Below are 24,091 nucleotides of genomic sequence, written 5' to 3'. Positions count from 1 at the left end.
GCAACATGTAAGCTAAAGCAAGGTCAGGCCAGGATGAATCGGGGAATGTGAAAACTGAAGATCCAAAAAAGAAATTTAGGCAAAAAGTAAACGGCCTCCAAATTTCCAAAATGTCTCTTCTTTGTTAAATGATGCATTTTACATTGCTACAACACCGACCACTGAAGAGGCCTCGTCTGCTCACTCATTATCTCTTCATGTGACTGAAAACACTTTGTGACTGAGATGATTTCACCGCAGGGGGGAAGTGAGCGCCTGCCGAGCTGAAACAGATAAGGTCGGCCTCCCGGGTGTTAGGTAAACATCAGGTGCTGGAGGCTACAAAGACAAAGAGACATACCTTTCCACTAAATAAAAGACCTGAGAGGAGCAGCAGGTGTTCTGCGTTCGCCTTTTCATTCAGACTTCACTTCAATCCTGTGAGAAAGTCTCAGATCCTCAGTCTTCAGACGGTAGATGTTTGAAACACTTTGCAACACACTGCAGCAGTCAGGGAACATGTTTTATCAACTAGACTTGGTTTTTGGGATTAAAACCAACAAGTATCCGCCAGCAGAAAGCCTGCTGATGCCCTCAGAGTAAAAGGTTGGAGGTGCCCTTATAGTTTAGTGATTCCCTGATTCATTCGGCTCTAACGCTGCTTCAACATTTCTAAAGTGATGTAGTTCAGATTGCATACATATGAGCTCAGAGGGGGATATGGTGGATGGTGTAAGACTGAGGTGAGACAGCCGTGTTTGTGGCGATAAAACCGGGTATTTTTTAACAGGAGGTTGGGACATTTTTAGTTGTTTGTGGTGACCAAACCAGATATTTTTTTGACAAGTGATCCACACACTTCCAGCCGTGTTTTTGGCAACTTTACTGGGTATTATTTAATGAAACATCTGGATGTTTCCAAAGGTGACCAAAGCATGTATTTTTTGATGAGAAGTCAGGACATTTCCAGCTGTGTTTGTGGTGACCAAACCAGGTGTTTTTTAGAAGAGGTCAGGGCATTTCTAGCTGTGTTTGTGCAATCAAAGCATGTATTTTTTGATGAGAGGTCAGGACATTTCCAGCCATGTTTGTGGTGACCATACTGGGTATTTCTTCATGAGACATCTGGACATTTCTAGCTGTGTTTGTGGTGACCAAACCGGGTGTTTTTTAGAAGAGGTCAGGGCATTTCTAGCTGTGTTTACGGTGACCAAATTGGGTATTTTTTAATGAGACATCTGGACGTTTCCAAATGTGTTTGTGGCAACGGCACTAGATATTATCAAACGACACATCAGGACATTTCCAGCTGTGACTGTGACGACCAAAACAGGTATGTTTTTTTTGACGAGAGTTTAGGACATTTCCAGCCGTGTTTTTAGTGACCAAACCGGGTGTTTTTTGACAAGAGGTCAGGACATTTCCAGCTGTGTTTGCGGCAATCAAAGGCGGTATTTTTTGACGAGAGGTTGGAACATTTCCAGCCATGTTTGTTGCAACCATACTGGGTATTTCTTCATGAGACATCTGGACATTTCCAAACATGTTTGTGGTGACCAAACCAGGTATTTTTTTTATGAGCGGTCAGGACATTTCAAACCATTTCTGTGGTGAGCAAACAAGTATTTTCAAACAAGACATCTGGACATTTCCAAATGTGTTTGTGGCACCCACCCAAATGTTCCAGTGTCTTTATTAAGACATCAGGACATGTCTTTTGTTTTTTTTTTTTTTTTACCAGCGGTTGATACATGTCCAATCGTGTTTATGTCTCAGTGTCTGGTAGAAAAATATGTAGCTTGATTGCAACAAACATGGCTGATTTTTTTTTGTTAAAAAAAATGCCTGGTTTGGTCAAGTGAATATGAAATTAATTATGTTTTAATCTTCATTGCTTCAATGTGTTTAAAAATAAACTTTAAAAAAGTTGCATTTAAGTTTATCTACTAATTTGCTGATGATAAAATACTACATAAACAAAGTGAGGACAGGTTTACTGAATAAACCTAAATAAAGCCTGTCACACACATGTCCTGCACTGTTGATAATTAATTTCATGTGCATCATTTTATCCTCATGTTTCTCTAAATTAAAACCTGACTGGAGGCTCACTTCCTCTACAGCTGCTGACATGCTGTGAGTATAAGTAACATACCGAGTACAAACAGCTGCGCAATACTGCGTGTACACACAAAGTATATAAAGTCTGCTGCACAAATGTCTCAACAGTCCGGAGTGAAAGGTTTTTTTTTGTTTGCTTTTGCATCAAATTGCTGTTTGTTCCTCGGCTTGCTGATGAAAGTGATTTGAAGTCCGACATGTGGCTTCAGATGACGAGAGGGTTGGACTGTAGAGATGTCAACATGTGGCACATGTGTCTCTGCTGATTTTCATCTGACGTTATGAGTTTAATTTTTCTGGCTCACTTTTACGCATGGATGTGGCGCTTCCCAGCAGTGACTCCAAACACTTCTTGAAGTTGAGAAGTGTTTGTAACCCGTGCTGAAGCCTTGGAGACGCTGCTGAGAGGATTTCAGTTTCCATTAGGACGCTTAGGATGGATCATTTATCGATTTTATGCACGTGATGCGTTGATGGAGAGACAGAGGACCCACCTATAGGAGCAGACTGTGCCTCCTCCCTCCCTGCTCTTCTGTGGTGATCTTACGCACAGGGGAGCCGCAGTGTGCAGCGAGCGGAGCGCAAATTTAAGTCTGTAATTTCCACAACAGGAGCGGGTGGATAAGTGCAGTTTGCGCCACTTTCGCACCGTTTCTCCAAACTCCCAATGGGAACCTGAAACCTGCCTGCCGCATCTCTCAAACCCGGAGCCGCAGAAATGGACTGTTGCGCATTTGGATATTTACGCATCGCGTTGCTGTGGGTCGTGCAACTAGGAGCACTTGCACAACATGGTAGGTGGAACTTTCTATGGCTTACGAGCATCCTAAATCCTTTTGTGTCCATTATGATTTTCAAATGGTGCCCAGCTGCCATGACGCAGATGGTTTTACCCACAAGACATGAACTAGATGATGTCTAATGCAACCCAGACTTTCAAATGATTATATCTGTGAATACAATGCAGGAAAAAGGAAGTTGCTGCGTGACTTGGCCTGCGAGGCTGCATTCCTATCCCTCAGCAGGTCCAGAGGTTAGATGGACCTTCAGAGACAGAGAGGAGATCACACAAGGGCAAAGGACAAAGCTTTGCTCGAAGAGAAATAAATGTTTCAGCTGAATGACACGCAGTTTCTGTCGGGTTATAATCACAGAGAGAAGGAAGCAGCCCTTATCTGACCACTCATTTTGGTTCCCATTATCAAGAAACAACCAGCTACAGTCAGGACTTACTGAGGCAAAAGTGCAGTAAAAGCAGCATGAAGAGAAATAAAAGTAACAGTGTTAGAAATCAGAGAGCAGCCCTCATAACGATGCAGCTGGAACCGACTCCCTACAGTAAACTGCTTCATTCTGCTTCTTCACTGTCCCATCATGCCTTTCTCTTTCTGATATGAGCTGCTCTTGTTTGACTATAACATAACAGTGTTGGTCGGACCAGCGTGCCACCCTGTCCTCCATCGCGCTCACATCTCTGTCTCCAGGGTGTCCAGCAGCACATCAAAGCACACACTCGTAAACTTTAAGGCAGGCCATCGTAAAATGTAACACTGAGGGTCCTTGCAGAGATTTGCAATGAGAATACCAGGCATTTCTGAGCCAAAACAAAGTCTGCTGTAACTCCAGGACACACATTTGTCCAGGTGACGAAAAGAATCAAACACTGAATGGCTTCAGTTGATCATCAATAGAAACATTTTCTGGATGTCAGTGATATGTGCCACGAAGCAAACACAAATTACCAGATTTTTTTGGTAACATTAAACAAAAAACTGGAGCGCATGTGTTAGTGAATAGCACTGTGTCCAACACGTTCTCATCCCAAGTCGTCACATATCGCTGCTTTGTCAGTGAACTCTCACATCTACGTATTACGTGCTAGGTGTCCTCCTGCGTCCGCTGTTGTCCCTTCAGGATGCCGCAACGAACAACGCTGACATCAACACAAGCACATGGTTAGGTTCAGAAAAAACATCATGGTTTGACTCAACATTGAGACGGGAAGCAAACAGAAAGCTCCTGAGTGAAAGTCCAGGGTTTGTTGCACCCATCCACCACACCCATTGACGACAGCTCCTTATATTGCGTCTTTACCAGCACGGTTTCAAACTGACGGCGTCCAGCAGTATATCATACCGCCACAAAAGGTGCCATCCGGCCACGTCATGATGTGATACACTTTATTGTCCCCCGAGGAAAATTCAGGGGTCTTCAATGTTTTCAGGCTAAGGACCCCTTGGCCCAAAGACAGACAGCAGGGACCCCTACTACATATATTTTTTAAAAAAGAGTTGCACTTGAGATATTTCTGAATATTTTTCGGGTCTTCTCTTGTTTGCCTAGCTGCTAACTGCAGCAGTTGTAGCATTGATAGGTGCGTTAGCCTCACCCTCTGCACTTTCAGTGGTGGTTTCTATGGTGGAAAAGTCTGTTAAAAAGTTATGAAACGATCTATTGTGGCGTTACATCTGCGTTACAAACTGATGCCACCCACTGGCATATCATGCCACTGCAACAAGAGTAAAATTAATAGGTCCTACACCAACCCGATCTCACTCCGAAGTAGGGCTGCAATGATTAGTCGACTAATCGATGACTAATCGACTATTAAAATAATCGGTGACTATTTTAATAGTCGTCGGTTTGAGTCATTTTCTATATAAAAGTACAATAAAGTACCCAAAATACTCTTATTGCAGCTTCTTGTGTTCAAATATTGGCAGCTTTACACACTCTCCCATGACGGTGAACTAAAACCCTTTGGCATGAGTACGAAACAAGACATTAGATGACATCATTTTGGGGTTTGGGAGAGACAGACCAACATTTTTACACATTTTTACACATTTTTCGATAAAATGATTAGTCGACTCATCGAGGAAATAATTGACAGATTAGTCGACAGTGACTACTGTATGCAAACTGTGCATTTCCTGTGAAAACCGAAGTGTATCTTGAAAACAGACAACACATGTAACAGACTGAAGTTGTACGGCATCCATTATCTTAACAACCATCGCACCTTGGGTACCTGGATGTGGAAAGTCCATGACCAAACATCGAGATGTGACGCGGTCGGAGTGAGAATCCTCTCTCCACATGCTTCAGCCTTCCCTTCATCCAGAGGAAGTGCTCTACCTTGGTCATGTCTAGATGATATCCCCGGATTTGTCAGAAACTCCCACAGGATTTCATGTTCCATGTTTTAGCTGTTCATTTCATTTTAATCATTTAACTGGACTTTACCACAGCGTTGTCGCACCACAAAACAGCGAGACAAGAATATTTTAAAGTGGCTTGCAAGAGTTTCCTAAATCTCGGGATACTATCTAGCCACGACCTTGTGCAACATCTTTACCACCATGTATATTCCATATCACACCAACATGGTGTTTTCAGCTGGGAAAAAATGCTTCAGTGGACACATGGTCTTTTAAAAGTGACACCAGTGACTGTCCAACCAATGAGACTTTGATCAGACGAGCGAGTATCGACCAAACAATCGACCAACCGACCAGAAGGTGTCAACCCTACACCCAATAGTAGTTGATACATTTCAGTAAAATACAAATATGTCAGCCTTCATGGTGGCACAAAGTCCGTTGGATTCATCCTCTGGGGGACATGAATGTCTGGACAAAATGTCGTGATAATCCATCGAATGCTTGTTGAGATATTTTAGTCTGGACCAAATTGATCGAATGGCTGCTAGCATGGCGAAAACACAAATGCTGGGTAGTAGTCGTCGCCCACCTCACTCCTGTGAAGCCCTTTAACTTCATTTATCTTGTGCAGGGTTTCATTTGAGAGCTTTTGTGTCTCGCGGTGGTACAAATGCGGCTTTTCCGCCTTGTCAAGAAAGAATTTGGCATCAAAGAAAACCTTCTCTGTCACTGCCGGTTATTAAAAACCCATGTTGTCCAAACTCTGCTCTTAAATTCTACCACAAAGATGCTTGAATGATTAGTGATAATGAGTCTTATTTTATTTAAGCAGATCTCATCCAGACCCATGACCCCGTCTGTGTCCGTCTGACTGTAGTTTCTGTTTTCGCAGTGAGTGACAGACCCTCTGGGAAAGAGACCGGTAACCTCAGTTGTGTTAACACCACGCTCTCCCAAATTAATCTTCTTTCCTGAGAAACTGGAGAATTCCCTGCAGAGTCGCTGCACATCTGGGCTGCTGAGGGCCTCCCTCCCAGTGGGATCTCCTCCCCCCGGGGGCCGCTTCATTAGCTCACCGCCCCCGCCCTCTCCCAACCCCAGTCCCCCTCCGGCTCCGTAAACTCATTAAGCTGCCAATAGGAACAGTTTAGCCAGCAGGCAAAGTCTCGCCAATTGTCCTCTTGCCTCAGAACCTGGTTGTTTGGACAACCTGTGACCTCGCATCTTGTCACTGGAGCTTCCAGACGAGGTGAACACGCAGACAGGCGGCGATGTAAACAAGAGCATTTGCTTTCAAGGGGCTGTCAACGTGAAGACCAGCCTGTAAGACCTTGTTTAGGTTTGGGATCAGCGGCAGTAACTTCGCCCCGTCCATTCAAGGCTTTGACGCTCTCAAGACATCCTAAATACCCCGAATGTTTGTTTTCCTTTATGTGACTTTACTCAGCCGCCACAATCAAACTCAAACACAGAAAAGGGGACAAGGTGAAAGAACAGCCCATCCTTTTTAGTGGCAGTTTGTTGAGAAAGGCCTCTGTTGACGACTTTGACCCATTTCACTTGACAGATGTGGAGCTGTTGAGAGTGTGCCAGTGTGGAAAACTACATGTTCTGCTCAAATAATTCTCCCGGTTGTTTCAGCCTGCAGCTGCAGGCGGTGTTCAGAGGCCAGTCATGCGCCATTGGCTTTAGCGTCCTTTCCTGGGGCGAGTTTAGAGAGGCGAGAGGCTCACAGGAATGTCTGTTGTTCTTAGTAATTTAGATAACCTCTGGGGGTGAAATGATCCTTCCTGCTCACCTCTTCAATGCTCACTGACAGTTTAAAGAGCGAACTGTACATGTGATTCAGTCACCTTTTCCATGCTTCCATTTCCTGTTATTCATGAAGTTCCTCAACAGCGAATCAATAAAGTATGATGGTTACAGGTCGATAAACATATGACTGAAGACACTCAAGATGCATAATGTTAAAATATGCTCAGCTAGTTTTCTATGTTTTCGTGTCTAAGTGACGAATGGGAACAAGTTTTTAAACTGGTCCAGTATTGTGAAGTGTCAATGTACATCCACTAAAAATGTTTGCTTTTGTCACTGACAGGCTCAGATTGTTATTCTAAGTGTCTGACAATGTCATAGAAAGGATCCCGACAGAGATAGCCCTGTGTGTTGAAGAGTAAGATCCTTTTTGTTTTACCAGAAACAGCCCCGAAATTGCTATCGACAAACCCGCTAGACACCATTTACAGTAATTTTATAATCTTTTAAAGTCGACACAAACAAAATAATGGGGCAATGGGGGGCGTGAGCAAGTAACAAAGCGTGTAGCTCAGCGTGTGACGTAAACAGTGACGTGGGAGGGAAGCCGCGGCTGGTCAGTCCTTCAGAGATTCTCTCGTAAGTCGGCCCGTTCTTCACCGTCCCCGTCATCTGACGGTTAATGGCCTCTTTGTTTGCGAGGACAAGGAGGGCGTACAATTCCTTGTCTCCCCAGTTGCTCATCTTTACAGTGTCTGTCAGGTTTGTGTTTCCCTCTTGCTACTAGCTGCTCGCTAATTCCTGCTATCAGCAGTTTCCTGTTTATCCACCACCAGTGACTCGCACGTGTAGCGTCACCAACAGCTCCTCCCACAAGTCTTCAACAGCTCCTCCCGTTGCACAAAGCCGCCTCGATCTGTTTAAACTAAAAGGGTTCCACCAATATGTCTACCCTACGAGGCGGAAAATTGGGCACCTTGGATCAACTCGCCAATCCGGCTCTGTGTGTCTAAACGCTCGCAGCTTGCCAGCAAAACGGCCCAACATTCGCCGAAAATCTGGCAGTGTAAAAGGGGCTTATGAGTCAGCCCTGTGATAGTCTGGTGACCTGTCCAGGGTGAACCCTGCCTCTTATCCAGTGTCAGCTGGAAAAGGCTCAAGTGGCCATTAGAGGAACTGCAGGTTTTGGCACTTCTGTATTGGCTCCATTTTTGGAGGGTGCCACCTAGAAAATATGCTGGCCCTATACATGTTGAAATTACAGTTTGGAGTCTGGTGGGTTTGATGATGGCGATTTCGGGGCTGTTTCTGGTTAAACAAAGAGGATCTTACTCTTTAACTAAAAGGTCTATCTCTGTAGGGATCCTTCGCATAATGTTGTCAGACAAATTGCCGCTGTACCTTACGCCGCACGGTGATGTGCAACTCCCCAGAAATGTAACCACACGTCATGGTGACGCAGACCTCCTGTCTGTCTCTGTAAGCTGAAACCATTTCCCTCAGTGGAAACAAAGATGTTATTTACTTTTATTTCACAGATAAGAAACAATAAATTGTGAAGACAGTAAAGCCTCCACTAAAATAGCATTTTAAGTCTTGTGTGTGATTTATCCTGGCTTCATATGAGCAGAGGAAATCTTTGCTAGCTGCTAGGCTAATTTATACAATGTAAAATGCCATAGGCTGGCGCTAATGAAGTTAGCATGTTGTATTTGTACTGGACCAATTTCAAAAATTGTTGTTCCCATTCCTCACTTAGACAAAAACATGTGGAAGTAGGGTCGAGGTTGGAAAACACTGAACTGACCCTTTAAAAATTAACTTTTATTTGAGCAAATAAAAGAAGAGAAAGAGAAAATACTGTTAAGTGGACCTTCCCTATCCAAGGCCAAGCATAAACTTCCACACTCCAGTTTAAGACAACTTCTCAGCCCAGCCAAGGACAGTCAGCCCTTGTTTGCCGTTTCCCCTGATGACACAAATTGCCTTTGTTTTGTCTATCTTGATCACGTCTGTCCTCTCAGTGCCGTCTTGTTCACAACCACACAGCAGGACTCAGTCACAGATAAAGACATGACTCCGGGGTAAACCTGCTCATCTGATCACAGCCTGAGATTCTTCAGTTTCCATTTCCTCTCAAGGAGATTTGGGGTTGGAAAATGTTCAGCAGCGGCAAGCATCCAAAGAGATTAAAGCTCTCCAAAAGTGGAAAATTATTTTAAGAGGTTTTAAAGCCAGGCCACAGAAACATTTAGTGTCTGTGTCTCAGTCTGAACAATCATTTTTCTCCCCTGATCCTTTTTCCTTAAACCAACTTTAAACACAGAAAAACATCTGCTAAATTAATGTGTAATTTCCACCGTCCTTGTTCTTCACATCTCAGCTCCAGAGTGTTACCCAGGAGGTCATCGGACTTTGCATAATCCCTATCGCAGCGTCGACTTTGACTCCACAGAGATCCAGAACACGGCCATCCAGGACCTGATCTGTGACCACTCGCTGTTGCCAGGCTGGTACAGATTCAAGATCAACAACAAGCCAGCGGAGATGCCAACCACCTGCGTTGAGGTAAGACACCAAAAATACTGGTTGTGTTTTCATCTTTGCACAACGTCCTGTGTCTCTGCTCCGACTGCCTGATTGTCAAAATCCTCAAATAAAATCTCTGCCAAAAAAATAGCATCAAACATCCTCTCCCTGCGCAAACATCTAGCATCCAGCAGGTTTAATGAGCACCTGCAGCCCAGGTGGAGGGTATAATAACCCCCTTTACTACAGGTAATGACTGTTTCTGTTGACGCCCGCCCCGCAGATGAACCGCTGTGGTACACAGGCTCCGGTGTGGCTGTCACTGAAGGATGCTTCCCTGCCCCGGCCTGGCGAGGTCCGCCAGCTCTCCGCCTGCGCCACCTGGCAGTTCTTCCAAGGCAGCACCAAGGACTGCTGCCTCTTCCGCATCCCCATCACGGTGCGGAACTGCGGCGAGTTCCTGCTGTACCACCTGCAGCCCACGCAGGGGTGCATGGGATACTGCGCTAAAGGTGAGCAGAATCTGAGCTGACCTTAAAAGGTACAGGTCACCCCAAAATCAAAAACACATATTTTTCCTCTTCCCTGTAGAGCTGTTTATCAGTGTAGATTATTCTGGTGTGAGTTGCAGAGTGTTGGAGATATCAGCCGTAGAGATGTCTGCCTTCTCTAGATGTCACTCAGCTTGTGGTGCTCAAAGCGCCAAAAAAGTACATTTAAAAAAACTCAACATCAGTGTCTCTTCGCAGAAATCATGACGCAGTTACTCAAGATAATCCACAGACCTTGTTGTGAGAAGTGTCATGTAGGAACTATTTTCTTTGTACTGAACATCACCTGCCTACTGTATCACCGCGCAGAAGGAAGCGTGCATCTACTCACAGACGAGAGGCTTGTGCTCGTGACAGTGCCAGATGTAAACATTAATGGTGTCCTTCTTGGCTAAGCTGTAACGTTAGCTAGCTCAGTGATGCTGGGTGAGTTAGCAGTAGATGCACGCTTCCTTCTGCAGAGTGACACGGTTGCCGAGTGTAGTTCGACAGAAAGTAAATAGTTCCTACACATTCTCACTCCCAACTCGTCCACTACTGATACCTGGCCAGTGGCCCTACACGTCAAACTATGACGCTCTAGGTACCCCTTTAGCACTGTTGACCTTATGTACTTAACGTAAAGTTAAGCACTTAGCATAGGTTAGGTTTAGGAAAAGAAATACGTTGACGATGTACCTTAAAATAGCTCAAAGTTCACACGGTTCTGAACATCGGTCAGTCCAACACCCTAACCTGTCTCCTTATCGCTTCCCTCTTTAGTCTTTACTTCTCTCAGCGCATTGGTAATGTGCAAACATTGCATGAGAACAGCCTGGCTTGTGACAGTGAGCGATGTAAACATTAATGGCGTCCTCCTCAGCTGAGCTGTAACGTTAGCTCGGTGAGCTAGCAGTAGATGCACTCTTCCTTCCGCGTGATGATAAGGTTGGCGGTTGTAGTTTGGTAGAAAGAAAATAGTTCTGTGAAACAAGATCTGTGAATTATCTTAAACAGAGACATGATTTCTGGAAAGAGACATTGTTGAGGTTTTCAAAAAAAAAATTTTTGGCACTTTGAGCATCACAAGCTGAGTGCCATCTAGTTCCATTATACTGGAGAGAAGGTAGACAACTCACACCAAAACCATCTAGACAGATAAATAGCACTACAGATAAGAGATATTTTTTGTTTGGGGGTGAACATGTTCTTAAGTGCTTTGTGCGCTTGGTAAAAGTCAAAGGTCACACAAAGAGAGGAATCTTGAGGCCAATACCTACACTGATATTGAGAGATTTAAAAATCTGGGACAGGTTGCACAAAACACCTTAAGTTTTCTCCTCAAGTATGACACTTGACACTTTCTGCTTAGCTGAGGGACTTACACAGTTGCAAAGAATTCCTTTCATTTATCATCTTTAAATTCAGTCATGTTGTAGTTAAGATAGAGTCAGAGGTACCTTGAATAAAAAACCATGAATACTTAAGTGAACACTTTAAGAATACCTTCTTAAACGGTTTTGTGCAACCGATTTTAATGTGAGTAAATTTTAACTGCGGCTTTAAGGAAAATCTTATCTTAAGGTGTTTTGCAGCCGACCCCTGATGAATATATACAATATTTGTGCACAATAATGATGAGAAGAACTCTCATGTTTCAGTCACTCCAGAGTTAGGACCCAGGCTCTGCCCACCAGGTGAGGTCGAAGTCAACGGCCGATGCAAAGGTGAGACTTTCTGACAATGTTGGCTTCTACAATCTTAGCAAAGATAAGTGGACTTTGATCAGTGCTTGGGATATATTTTATATTTATACCAATACTGTAGCAAATGACATCAAATTTATTGTAAATTTCAGCTGCCGTCCCGTCCCTGCCGTCGCGCCCAGTGATCACCCCGGAGCTCATCGGCCACAGTGTCCAACTGAGGTGCTCCTTCATCCCACCGCCTTGGAACCAGCCACTGGGCTTCCAGGTGGTCTGGGCCAGACACATCGGCCACAGCATGAAGGCCGAGATCAGGCAGGAATCCACGCTGAAGCCCTTCTCTCTGGTGGAGATGGATGGCGTTCACTTCAGGCTCGGAGAAACGGTAATTCCTGCCAGACCGTGCTGAGAGTTTCGGGGAGCACATGTGGAGGGCTTGACCCCTCGAGTGGGCAACGTAAGCCATGGATCATGCTGACCTCTTTTTGCCTGGGTTCACAAAGCAAAGGCAGATAGGCAACGCATGTCGTGTCCCGTTAAGAGAAGGCAAGAAGAGGGTGGGGAATTTAAATCAGTTGCAGGTTGGGAAAGCCTCGCTCCACATGCTTCCCATTTAAACCTCCCCATTCAAACCTTCACTGTGAATTCTGGGGATGTTTTTCTTACATGGACGGATGCACACGGATACACAGATAAAGCTGTTCTCAACACTTGCACTCATTCGGCTGTTCTCTTTTAATTGCACAAATTGTCCAGTTCAGTTCCAGTGTCCGACTGTAAACCTGCCTCCTGACAGGAAGTTTCTGGAGGTGTGGGAGTCGGCTCTTCTGTAAGCCTCTGCGACCTTCAGCTGTGTGTATCTTGACAGAAGTTTATTTCCAGAGTAATAAAGGGCAATCACTCGTGGCAAAGACGCTCCAGAACGAATCTGATTTGTCCTCATTTTTGTGCATGTTGTGGGTCAGACGGCCATCAGCTGGCTTCTGTTACCAGAAGACATAAGGTGATACAAAGCATTTGATCAGACCGTTCTTTGTCTCTGCAAGAGGTCGGATTTGAGCGTCAAGATCATTATTCAATCCAGGATCGAGGAGCAAGGAGAGGAACTTCATCTTACATTCAGCAGGGGTTGTTGCTGGTTAGATCGGACACAAGAGTCTTGTGCTGCTGACCAATAAGCAGAGAAATTGAAGATATTAACGGTTGCCAGGCTGAATAATTGCTCGTGAAACTCATTCTGGTGAGCCGGAAAATAAGAAAGGAATCTGAAAGTTAGAGTGTCCACAGTTTGGCAAAGTTTCCTAAAGGTGCGGACACACTTTAACCTGAATAACCCCGGTTTCACTACCGGCAGATTCACTCACTACAGGGGGAGGAAATAAAACCTGAACAGCCAGTCAGAGTGATCTCTCTCACCAACAAGCTCCGCTGCCAATTCAACATGCTCAATCGGCCGATGCTGAAGGGCCAATGGTGCGGGACACACCACAAAAACTAGGCTGACAGACGCTCACCGACGGCCTGACTTTGGTCGACGGCCAACTGTCGGCTTGGTGTGTCAGGGCCTTAAGTCGTTGGAGACTTTTGGTCTCTCACTAAGGGATGTCCCAGTTAAGTTTATTTGCTCCCAATCCTGAACTCACCAACGCTGCAGTAGGTTATAAGGTTGTCGTTCAATGTCGATAAGGATTTTGTTCAATTGTACTAACTAGCTTAGCTCTGAAGACACACAAAGGAATTTTGAAAGAAGCACAAGCGCAGCACGCTGATGACGTCAGAGGGCTGGGATTGCTTGAATGCAGTGTTTTCCAGGAGCATGTCCCGCTTGGCAAAACCGCGTCGTGCCTCGCCCCAGCAGGTGGCATCTCTCGCGAATACCACCTGTTAAACAGAGGGGGCAAAAATTACAACTAAGAGGGTGACCTCCCTTGAAGCTTTGGCCCGGTGGACAGTTGATGACAGCTGCACTCATTGCGTTGCTGTGCATGTAAGCGTTACAGCTGGCGTAAAACATATGATCGGCTAGGTTAAAAAAAGCCGATCCCATTTATTACAATGCCTTGATCAGCCCCGGTACTGATCTCTGAGATCAGATCAGGACGTAATGGATCTTCTTTGATACAGCTGAAGTGGATGTCTTCTCTGCATTTGGAGTAATAATTACTTTAATGAAACGTCTTCTCTCGACAGTCTGCTGCACAGTCTCAACTCTGACGGCTCTCATTTCCTGTCGAAATTATCTCTTGCCTGGAAACATTAAGTTATTAGACTTTCAACGTGATGCTGTTTGAAAGTGAGGTGATGTCACTGTGACTGCTGGCCCTCGTGCAGCTGTGGGCCATTGTGCTTATTGTCCATATTTGAACACCGGGGTTGTGTTAGTTGTGTCTGGAACGTGTTGCAGAAGGGTGGGCTCATCCTCACAGACCTTTTTTAACACGTGTTGATAGAGCAGCTCAGTTGGGTCAAAGGTCGGCTTCGTTTGTCTTAAACCATGAGTTAGTGCTCTTGGAGCTACATTAGGAAAGGTTTTGGTATGTTTTGGTTTTGGCTTTATTTTTAACGTCTCTTATACGCATGTTATTTTATGGATTAATAAGAGCATTAAGTGATGTCAGCGATGTTTTCCTTGCAGTTCTCCTGCAGTGTGTCAACTTTCAGAGCCAACTTCAGCCACAGCAGATCTTCTCCGAAAGAAAGTGAAGGTTTCTACGCAGGACTGAAGGTAAACGTTCTCGTCTTGTGTTTTAACTCCAGCATGTGAGTGTTTGAGAGCTTTACGTTCAAACTTACCTGACGGCTCTTTGTCTCCTCTTTCCCTTCAGTTTTCTCCAGACTCGCTCCACATCGCAGAGAACAGTAAAGAGCACGAGGTGACCGTGCACAGCACAGTACCCATCCCCTGCTTCGACCCCGACCACGGCCACCAGTGTGGAGTCCCTCTGGCTCTGAGCGTCCACGACCCAGGTCAGACCTGCAGGAAACAGGAGATAGTGTTTGAGTATCTTGTGCAGTTGTTTGGGGACAGAAAATCCCAATTTTGGAAATAGGATGGAGCTGGGTGGGATGAGCCTGCAGCAACCACGGCAGCTGACCAAACATACCACTCTATTCACCTTAATATCCCCTTGATTGGACAAATATATTCGAATTTGTGACCAAAACAACGTAAGGGAACTGGAATTCTTTGTATTTACTGATAAATGATCCTTTAAAAGAAATTGCCTTTGCTAAAATATGCATACGTTGTTATGAGCATCTTCGATTAGCTCACAAAAGACTCATCAGAACAGCTATTTCATGTCTTGGGTTCCTCTTCTGTTATGCTCCGACTTGCCCTGCACATCATCACATCAAAGCCAGCTCAGGAAGACATTATTACAGCTCTGCAGGCAGCTGTGTGCCGTCCGTTAACACTAACTCACCGCTGTGTTGACATTTGCAGACAGTCTCGGACATGAGGCCCCAAATGTGGCGCTGTCCGCCTGCCAGGTGGAGCTCCAGCCCAGCGCCTGCAGCCAAGGCAGCTGCGGCCAGGTGAGCTTTTTCATCACCGCCGTCACCGATTTCACACGTGATGGGAATCGGCTGAGTCTGATCGGTGTTTTACCCGGATCGAGTGCACCGAGAATCTGGAGAAGCTACGCCCCAACGTCTCTGAAAGTGAGTTGAAATTAAATTTCTTGGACCTTTAAGGATAAACGTATATAAATCTGATGCTTTCACAGGAGGAATTTCATCTGAAGGAAAAGCTGTTCAGTGCCGAGTGACGCTTTGAGAGCGTTCAAGAGATCCTCAAGGGTCTCCAGGGGTTCAGGAAAACATTCAAGTCATTCTTGAGGGTGTTCTTAAGAGGTTTTCATCGGTCACTGAGGGATCCTTGAATACATATTAGTGGACCATAATGAGAATCAATGAGTACAGGAGGTTGAGGGGCTTTCAGAGCTCTTTGATGACTATCCTGGAAATTTTGAGGAGGTTTCAGGTACCCCTTGTCCACCAAATTAGCTCTGGTTCTTGAACCAGTTCCATCAAAGATTCTTGGACAGCACGTTGTCCGTTCGACCTCGTCACAAATCGATGTTTGGTCATGGGACGTCGTTCTGGGACACCATATAAAGTTCTGCCTGTTACATGCATCGTCTGTTTTCAAAATACACTTCTGTTTTCACAGGAAATTCACAGTTTACATACAGTCTCTTTCAAAATAAAAGCACTACATCAGTACAACATGGCAAATTGACATTTTATTCCTTCAACAACAAAAACACATGGTTAAGTTTGGGCAACAAAAACACATGGTTAGGTTTAGGCAACAAAAACACATGGTTGGGTTTAGGCAACAAAATCATGTGGTTGGGTTTAGGCAACAAAAACATATGGTTGGGTTTAGGCAACAAAATCATGTGGTTGGATTTAGGCAACATAAACATATGCTTGGGTTTAGGCAACAAAATCATGTGGTTAAGTTTAGGCAACATAAACACATGGTTGGGTTAAGCAACAAAATCATGTGGTTAAGTTTAGGCAACATAAACACATGGTTGGGTTTAGGCAACAAAATCTTGTGGTTGGGTTTAGGCAACAAAAACACATGGTTGGGTTAAGCAACAAAATCGTGGTTAAGTTTAGGCAACAAAAACATGGTTAAGTTTCGGCAACAAAAATGTGACTAGGTTTAGGCAACAAAAACACGTGACTAGGTATAGGCTATATAAACACATGGTTGGGTTTAGGCAACAAAATCATGTGGTTGGGTTTAGGCAACAAAAACACATGGTTGGGTTTCGGCAACAAAAACCTCTGACTAGGTTTAGGCGACAAAAACACATGGTTGGGTTTAGGCAACAAAACTCTTGGTTGGGTTTAGGCAACAAAAACACATGCCTAGGTTTAGGCAACAAAAACACGTGGATGGATTTAGGCAACAAAAACACATGTTTAGGCAACAAAAATATATGGTTAAGTTCAGGCAACAAAAACACATGACTAGGTATAGGCAATATAAACACATGGTTGGGTTAAGCAACAAAATCATGTGGTTAAGTTTAGGCAACAAAAACACGTGGATGGATTTAGGCAACAAAAACACATGACTGGGTTTAGGCAACAAAAACACATGATTGGGTTTAGGCAACAAAAACACATGACTGGGTTTAGGCAACAAAAACACATGATTGGGTTTAGGCAACAAAAACACGTGGATGGATTTAGGCAACAAAAACACATGTTTAGGCAACAAAAACATGTGGTTAAGTTTAGGCAACAAAAACACATGACTTTTGCCGCCTTAACCTTCGTTCTTGTCCAGTTGCGTTTCCCCTGATGCCGCCGAGCGCGGCTAAACAATAATGATGACCGGCCGCGTATCATACCGATGTTAAAGGATGGCTTTTATCGTCAGTGTGTGACGCCGCAAGTCACTGCCCAATACCGGATTTTGATGACTTCGGAGTGAGACCAGGTGGTCTTGGAACCTTGATGCTACCAGTTTTGAGCGGAACCACTGACATCATGGATGTGTCATTAACGGAGGGTGCTGCACAATACACAACAGAAATAAACAGTAGAATCAAAAATGCGGATTACATTTTTTTTTACCCAAAAAACACACATGGACCGACTATTCATGAGACCACTGCACACATGTCGCTTTCTCCATCCTCAAAGGTAATTGGGTGCCATGGATTCTTGATGTTGTTGTGGTATGCAAACTGCACAGGACAAAGTCGTTAAAGGGGTTCCTGGACCAGTTGAGGGTGCCCGAAGGGTCTTTAGGGAGGTTCCAGTGGTCCTTGGGGATTCCAGGAGTGGCATCCTGAACTTCTTAAGAGGGCACCAGGGTCCCAAACTAAATGAACAATGAAGAGCAATGTGATATAATTATCTAACTATTACTTTAATTAGAAAGATGGCTCTAATCACAGGTCTGTCTGTTAGACTGTTTACATGTACACACAGTGCTTTATAAACCTGGAAGGGACGGTGGGGGTTGAGGGCCAAAAATGTGCCTGTTTGATGAGTCGACATCATGTTTAAAGAGCGATATTCTGCGTAGTCATTAGCTGCCTCCACACAAGCCATTACATTGTGTAAGACATGATGTCAGCCCTCCAGACAGTGTGTCTCTGAAGAGCCTGCCGAGAGGAGTTTCCCATCTGTACTGGGTGAAAACATCAAAGCTCAAGGTCAAGGGGTCACAGCATGGAGCCCTCCTTATCTTTGCTCTCCTTACCATCTTCCCCCAGGTCACGGTCCAGGACGTTCCTACTTCCATCTGCTACTCTCTGACTGACCCACATGTCATTACACTAGACGGCAGGTAATTTACCCATTCATCAGTTATCAGCGGCCGTCAAATGGTAATTTGAGTTCCAGTCTGGCTCAGACGTTGATATATCTCTATGTCCTTCTCTCATTCTGCTGTGCAGGCGTTATGAAAACCACCAGACCGGCACTTTTATCCTTTACCGGAGCCTCGTCAGGGAGTTCGAGGTCCACTCTCGCCAGTGGGACTGTGGCAGCCGGCACTACGCTGTCGCCTGCAACTGTGGGCTAGCAGTGCGAGAGGGAAACGATATTGCCATCTTTGACATGTGCAACGGCCAGCTGCAGGAAACCAGGCCACAGCTCACCCTGAAGAACCTAGGTGACAGGGATGGCAGTGGAGTCAGGGTGCTGGAGTCCCACCAGGGGAAGAAGGTCACCGTAGGTATCCGAACGTTTTCACACTGGTGCAGAATTGTTTGGAAAATCAGTCAATGCTGTGCCTCCAAATCAAATGCATGAGGGATCTTGACTTTAAATACATCCATCATATAAATTTGATCAAGAATGCGCCGCTCTTTTAGGGTCTAAATGTTCATTTCTCCTGCATGAGGAGATTATGTTAATGCACTGCTGGATGTGACTCTCCTCTCGTAGTTGATCTTTCCCTCCGGGGCCTTTGTTAGGGCCGATGTTGGCGACTGGGGGATGAGCCTGTCCGTACGGGCGCCCAGCGTTGACTACAGCAACACGCAGGGCCTCTGCGGCACCTTCGACCGCAATGGCAACAACGACTTCCACGGCTCCGATGGTGGCTCCTATGGTCCTGATGACCTGCATCGCTTCATAGAGAGCTGGAGGTCAGTCTGAGACAAATAAAGATTAAAATTGATGTGATTGTTTTGGACCTGAAAAGGCAGATTCTTCACAGAGCTTTTTGTTCCTGTGGTTTTCCTTTCTTTTGTGCGTGTGCTAGGATAGCACCCGGTGAGAGTTTATTTGACGAGACACCTCCTGGGACGACGCAGGAGGTCAAGAGGCCCTTCTGTCAGTGCCAAAAAGGATACAGCACTTCCCATCACACCGGCAGAGGGATGAGGAACTTGTACGATCCTTCTGCTCACTCCGACTGCATAGCATACAATAATGTGGATTACACATCTGTGTTCCCCTCTATGGACACAACAGTGGAATACATCGAGAGTCCAGAGAGGGAGGAAAGCATCCTGGATATGTCTGCCTTCAGAAGTCATCCTCTGGAGAGGAGGCACCTTGGGCTTCACACTGGGAACAATCAAAACAGTGACGGTGGTCTTGAACTGGACGGTGAGTTCAGGGAGGATCTTCTGCTTTCCACTGACAGACCAAAGAGACAGGCGTCATTTGAATTTAAGCCTGTTTTCACGACTCAGAGCCTCAGCCAGGCCGATCTGGAGAACCTAGCCTACTTCTTCCCTGAGGATCACTTGGCGGAAGCCCGGCCGGAGGTGCAGCCTGAGTGGCCCACACCGAGCGGCCTGACCTCCGCCAAAGCTCTGGAGGTGTGCCAGATCGCTTTGGCCAACTCAACCGTTGGCGCCATGTGCCGAGGGCTACTGGGACGCCGCCTGGACGAGGCAGTGGATCTCTGCATTCTGGACCTGCAGCTCAAAGACGACCTGGGCTGGGAGGAGGCGCTGCTGCCGTACCTGGAGAATGAGTGTGAGAGGAGGCTGTTGGATAACCGGACCCTGAGAGCCTTGGAGGTGTCTGGTCGTCCAGGAACATCCAGGGAGGTGGTGACAGCGCTGCGCTGCCCCAACTTTTGCAACGGAAATGGAGAGTGTACAGAGTGGGGCTGCCAGTGCTACCCCAGCCACAGCTTCTACGACTGCAGCCTGGCCATCAGTGAGTACCCAGAGGCTCTTGCTCCAGTCCGTAATTGGTAAAGAAGGTCAATGATTGTGTTTTGCTACAACTGTAGAATCATTATTATCTCTCCTCTGATAGGCCAGCCATTAGAAATAACAGATTTGGAGAACGGTGGACTGTGTGACATCCGCACCTTCAACTGTCGCAGCGTTCGAGTGTTTGGCCTCGGCTTCATCGACTCTTCTGACCTCAGCTGCCACGCCAACAGACTTAAGGTAAGGAAAGGCAAGGTCAAAGGTCAGGCTGAATGCCTTCAAGAGGTTTTCACGATGTGTCCTCTGAACTGCGTTAATCTGCCCCCACAGTACATGAACGGAGTTTGGGTTCCAGGGGAAAAACAGAGAACAAAAGCCACCTTCCTCAGCTCCAAGGCTTTAGACTGTGCCGTGCCGTCTCTGAGCAACACAGCCGTCAACACAGAAGACTTCATGATGGACGACAAACCATACGCACGCTGGGAGATTAAGGTAACGTCTCATTTCTTTTCTTGTTTGTTTGTTGGTGGATGTTTAGTCATGTCATGTCAGCTCCTCTCTTTCCTGTCCCAGGTCACCAACGATGGCTCCCAGTACAGTCAGGCCAAGGTGCTGACGATCTACGATGGCGTTTGCCAGGTGTGCGACGCATCGCGCTCAGGACTCTGTAAGTTAAAGGTAACTCGCATACAAAAAAGAAGCGTTTTCCTCCATGTCCAGTTGTTAATCTCCTCCACATCATAAACTGAATAAAATAATGGACGTAGCAGGTCACTTGTTGGGAAAATTTGTGTTTGTGTATTTGTATAACAGATTTAGGAGACAGATGTGATTCAGTGGTGTTTAGAGGAAAAGTGCAGCGAAGCGTTTCATATGCTCTGTTAGGGCTGCAGAATCAGCGCTCTGAACAACTTGTAACTTGTTGAATGACTAAACCAGAGACAGTGTGATTTTCCTTCCTCCAAACATGCAGCAGCTGGCTTTTTAAAAACCCAACAAAGGTGCAGAGGGGGCCATGTTGTTACTGGAAGTGCTTTTTATGGGAACGGAGACAGGACAACATGCGACTGCAGACACTCAGAGATCTGCATGTGCCTGCCAAAGCTGAACTAAATTGAATTAGCCGAAGCAGAGATGGAGCAGATTTCCTGTTGTGTACCTGGCTCCTCCAGAGAAACCCACTGAAGGAAAATAAACAGCTTGATGAAATATGTTTATATTGCTGTAATTTCTGGAAGCTGCTTTGGCATTTTTTAAACAGTGTTGTAAATATAAGTACGCAAACAAACCTTTTGCACTTTCTGGTCGCCAGGAGAGGACGTGTAACATCGACGGGATGTGTTTCGCAGAGGGAGACTCCAATCCCAGCAGCCCCTGCCTCCTCTGTGACCCCGACACCTCCAAATTCACCTGGTCTGTGAATCAAGGTACGAAAAGAGATCCGTCATCAACAGAACCGTACATAATTTGCCCTTGGTGAATCCAAATAGTCAACAGGTTATTAGGCAAAAAACTCTTGAGGGAGCTATGGTGTTATGGCTTTTCTTTTCGTCCAGCACCTGCCTTAAAGAGTTTTGGGATGTGCACGTCTGTTATGTCTTTTTATGTCATTAATTCGGATTGTTTACTCATAACAGTCAAAAAGTTGAGCGTGGAACACGAGACACTTCTCACCCTCAATGGTCACCATCTCGGTTATGTAGCAGAAGGGGTGGGGACCATGAAACTCTTAAGTGCATAGTTTACACAGTGTACTACATGGAAGTGTATGAATGGAAATATTCAATATGGAGACACAGCACTTATATAAAAAGTATAAGTAAACCCTATGGCCAAAAATATGTGGACAAGATTGTCCTGTCGCCTGTATTTAAAGATGGGCAATGCGTCTCCACTCACCCCTCAGGGTTTCCAAACTTGCTGCAACTTGCTTTCTCTCTAAATATCAGTGATCAATGATGGGAAATCCTAAACATACAGCGAATTTTTATTTTTATTTTTATTATATTTGGGGGTCCTGACCCCTAGACGGAGTTGCCAAAACACCACTAGGATGTAAGACAACTTTTAGAAAGTACATTTAAGTTTGGACAACTTTAGTCAAAGAAAACTTTATTTCCATTTGCATTATCATATTTGGCGGTATGGCGCTGTTCTGGGGCCTCTCTGCCTTTCCTAGGTCTTTGCAGAAAGCCTAAGGCAGAGAGCGCACACCTCTCTGCCCTTCCACATGCCTACATGGAAAGACTTTCTACACACGTACATGGAAAGCCATGTGGCAGAGAGAGAGCACACCTCTCTGCCCTTCCACGTGCCTACGTGGAAAGATTTTCTACACGCCTACCTGTAAAGCCTTATGGCAGAGAGAGAGCACACCTCTCTGCCCTTCCATGTGCCTACGTGGAAAGATTTTCTACACGCCTACCTGTAAAGCCTTACGGCAGAGAGAGAGCACACCTCTCTCCAAATACCTACATGGAAAGCCTAAGGCAGCATCAGTGACAAATGACATTGATAAGTCAGACACAGCATGAAAAGGAGGAGCTGGGGTGGAGGCAGGTTGCAAAGCAGCTTCCAGAGGAAGCGGCAACAGTAGGCAGGCCAGAGCAGTTTAAATAGGGCGCCCTGAATGAGATTCGCCAGTTGGTTGCATAGAAACGGAATCATGTGATCTATCAGCTGACTCCCTTCCATCAGCTGATTGAGTTGCTTGAGATCAGCTGATGGAGCTGGGATGTGAGCTGCCTGAACAGTTGGTCTATATCTCAGCATTTTGTTGATTTCTGTGAAGAAAACTGAATAAAATTGCTATTTTAAAAGTTCGGATTACTATTTAAGACATAAAATTTAACAAAAAAATAAACTCAGGTTAAAGGCAGGGTGGGTTTGTTATGATTGTTATGCACTGAATATAATATGAAATCCATACAATATCTCACTTAGTTAGGGGTTGGGTTGGGAACCAGTGTTTCAGACCTCCAGGAGGTGTTTTTGTCTCAGCTTGTAGCCCACTAATGATGAATTACAGGGAGAACAGCATTTATCTTCTTGCATGATTGCCGTGACAGTCGTGGTTGGCTGTTAGCGAGGTAGCTGTCCAACTGTGGTCCTGTTTGTCCCCATTAGTAGATCAAAGGAGCGGAGGTTTAGGTTTCCCAGCATGCCCTGACCTGTCGCTTCACCACTCTGAGACAGAGGGGAGCAGCGGGGGTAAATCACATGGTTTGTTACTACGGCTACACAGACTGACAGTCATTCTTAGTCACACTCAACGAAACACAAGTCAGTTTAGTGAGGCTTTGATAGCTGAGCACTGCGATAAATGCGCAGGATAACACGTCGTTTAGTCCCACATTAAAACCTGAATTTCCTCAGGGCAGTAATTTTAAAAGGTTTCTCAACAACAATGGTACTCTGCAATGGCATGCAAGTATCTCACCAAGTTGCCCGACGTAGTTCTAGACTGTGAGGTTTGGAATTCAGTAATAGCAATAATCGTATTAATCAGTTTCTTAACATATGACCATCATGCTGAGCAGGTGTTCCCTGGGATTATCATCACTTTCCTCCTGTTGAACATCTGTGGGGGAGAGCGTGATCTCAGGAAGTGGATGCTACATGATCTGGTTAACATGGCCGTCGAGAGCTCAGTTTGGAAAGAAAAGCTGGAAACACCTCCAGATATGGACATGGGTGTTTACAATGGCTCTACCAGGAACAGCCTGGAGGAATGTTTTTGTCAAAGCAAGCTCACATGAAGGAGTTTATTTCAGGACAGGAAGTAGATTCTGTCATAAAACACTAAGACTTGTAGTTGTCAATGTAATGGTAATTAAGAAAGGAACAACTATTGCCATGTTTGCAGGTTGTCCGTCTATCTGTTCCATTCTCGTCAATGCAATATCTCTTCAAATGTGGCACAGATGTCCACTTGGACTCATTAGGATGATTAGATTTTAGGGATCATGGGCCAGCGGTCAAGGTCATTGTGACCTCATCTGTCTCATTCTTGTGAATGTTATATCTCAAAAATGCCTTCAGGGTATTTTTTCAAATTTGGCACAAATGTTTCCCTGGACTCAGCAATGAACTGGTCAAAAGCCAAGATCACCGCAACCCTATATCCATCACATTCTTGTGAATGTGATATCTCA

At 45.3% G+C, this 24,091-nt stretch overlaps 1 protein-coding gene across 3 annotated transcripts in view; it reads left to right on the top strand.

Annotated features, from left to right (window-relative positions):
- Positions 1-2,199: 2,199 nt before the first annotated feature.
- The window catches only part of si:ch211-246m6.5 (von Willebrand factor D and EGF domain-containing protein), a 43,660-nt gene continuing 21,768 nt past the window's right edge, over positions 2,200-24,091 (top strand). For 2 of the 3 annotated variants that reach the window (XM_049570144.1, XM_049570143.1), the window contains exons 1-16: positions 2,201-2,894; positions 9,403-9,587; positions 9,832-10,060; positions 11,740-11,805; positions 11,937-12,169; positions 14,420-14,509; positions 14,610-14,751; positions 15,230-15,447; positions 18,033-18,106; positions 18,216-18,492; positions 18,709-18,911; positions 19,028-19,938; positions 20,041-20,177; positions 20,268-20,429; positions 20,511-20,615; positions 21,250-21,364. In XM_049570144.1, the coding sequence (XP_049426101.1) occupies positions 2,819-2,894; positions 9,403-9,587; positions 9,832-10,060; positions 11,740-11,805; positions 11,937-12,169; positions 14,420-14,509; positions 14,610-14,751; positions 15,230-15,447; positions 18,033-18,106; positions 18,216-18,492; positions 18,709-18,911; positions 19,028-19,938; positions 20,041-20,177; positions 20,268-20,429; positions 20,511-20,615; positions 21,250-21,364 (3,223 nt within the window). In that variant the 5' untranslated portion in view covers positions 2,201-2,818. Of the gene's footprint in view, positions 2,895-9,402; positions 9,588-9,831; positions 10,061-11,739; positions 11,806-11,936; positions 12,170-14,419; positions 14,510-14,609; positions 14,752-15,229; positions 15,448-18,032; positions 18,107-18,215; positions 18,493-18,708; positions 18,912-19,027; positions 19,939-20,040; positions 20,178-20,267; positions 20,430-20,510; positions 20,616-21,249; positions 21,365-24,091 lie in introns of all 3 variants that reach the window. The other variant, XM_049570145.1, reaches the window with a different exon arrangement.

The sequence above is a fragment of the Epinephelus fuscoguttatus genome, linkage group LG24 (genome assembly GCF_011397635.1).
Source record: "Epinephelus fuscoguttatus linkage group LG24, E.fuscoguttatus.final_Chr_v1".
NCBI classification, from domain to species: Eukaryota; Metazoa; Chordata; class Actinopteri; order Perciformes; family Serranidae; genus Epinephelus; species Epinephelus fuscoguttatus.
This window is presented reverse-complemented; position numbering and strand designations above follow the sequence as displayed.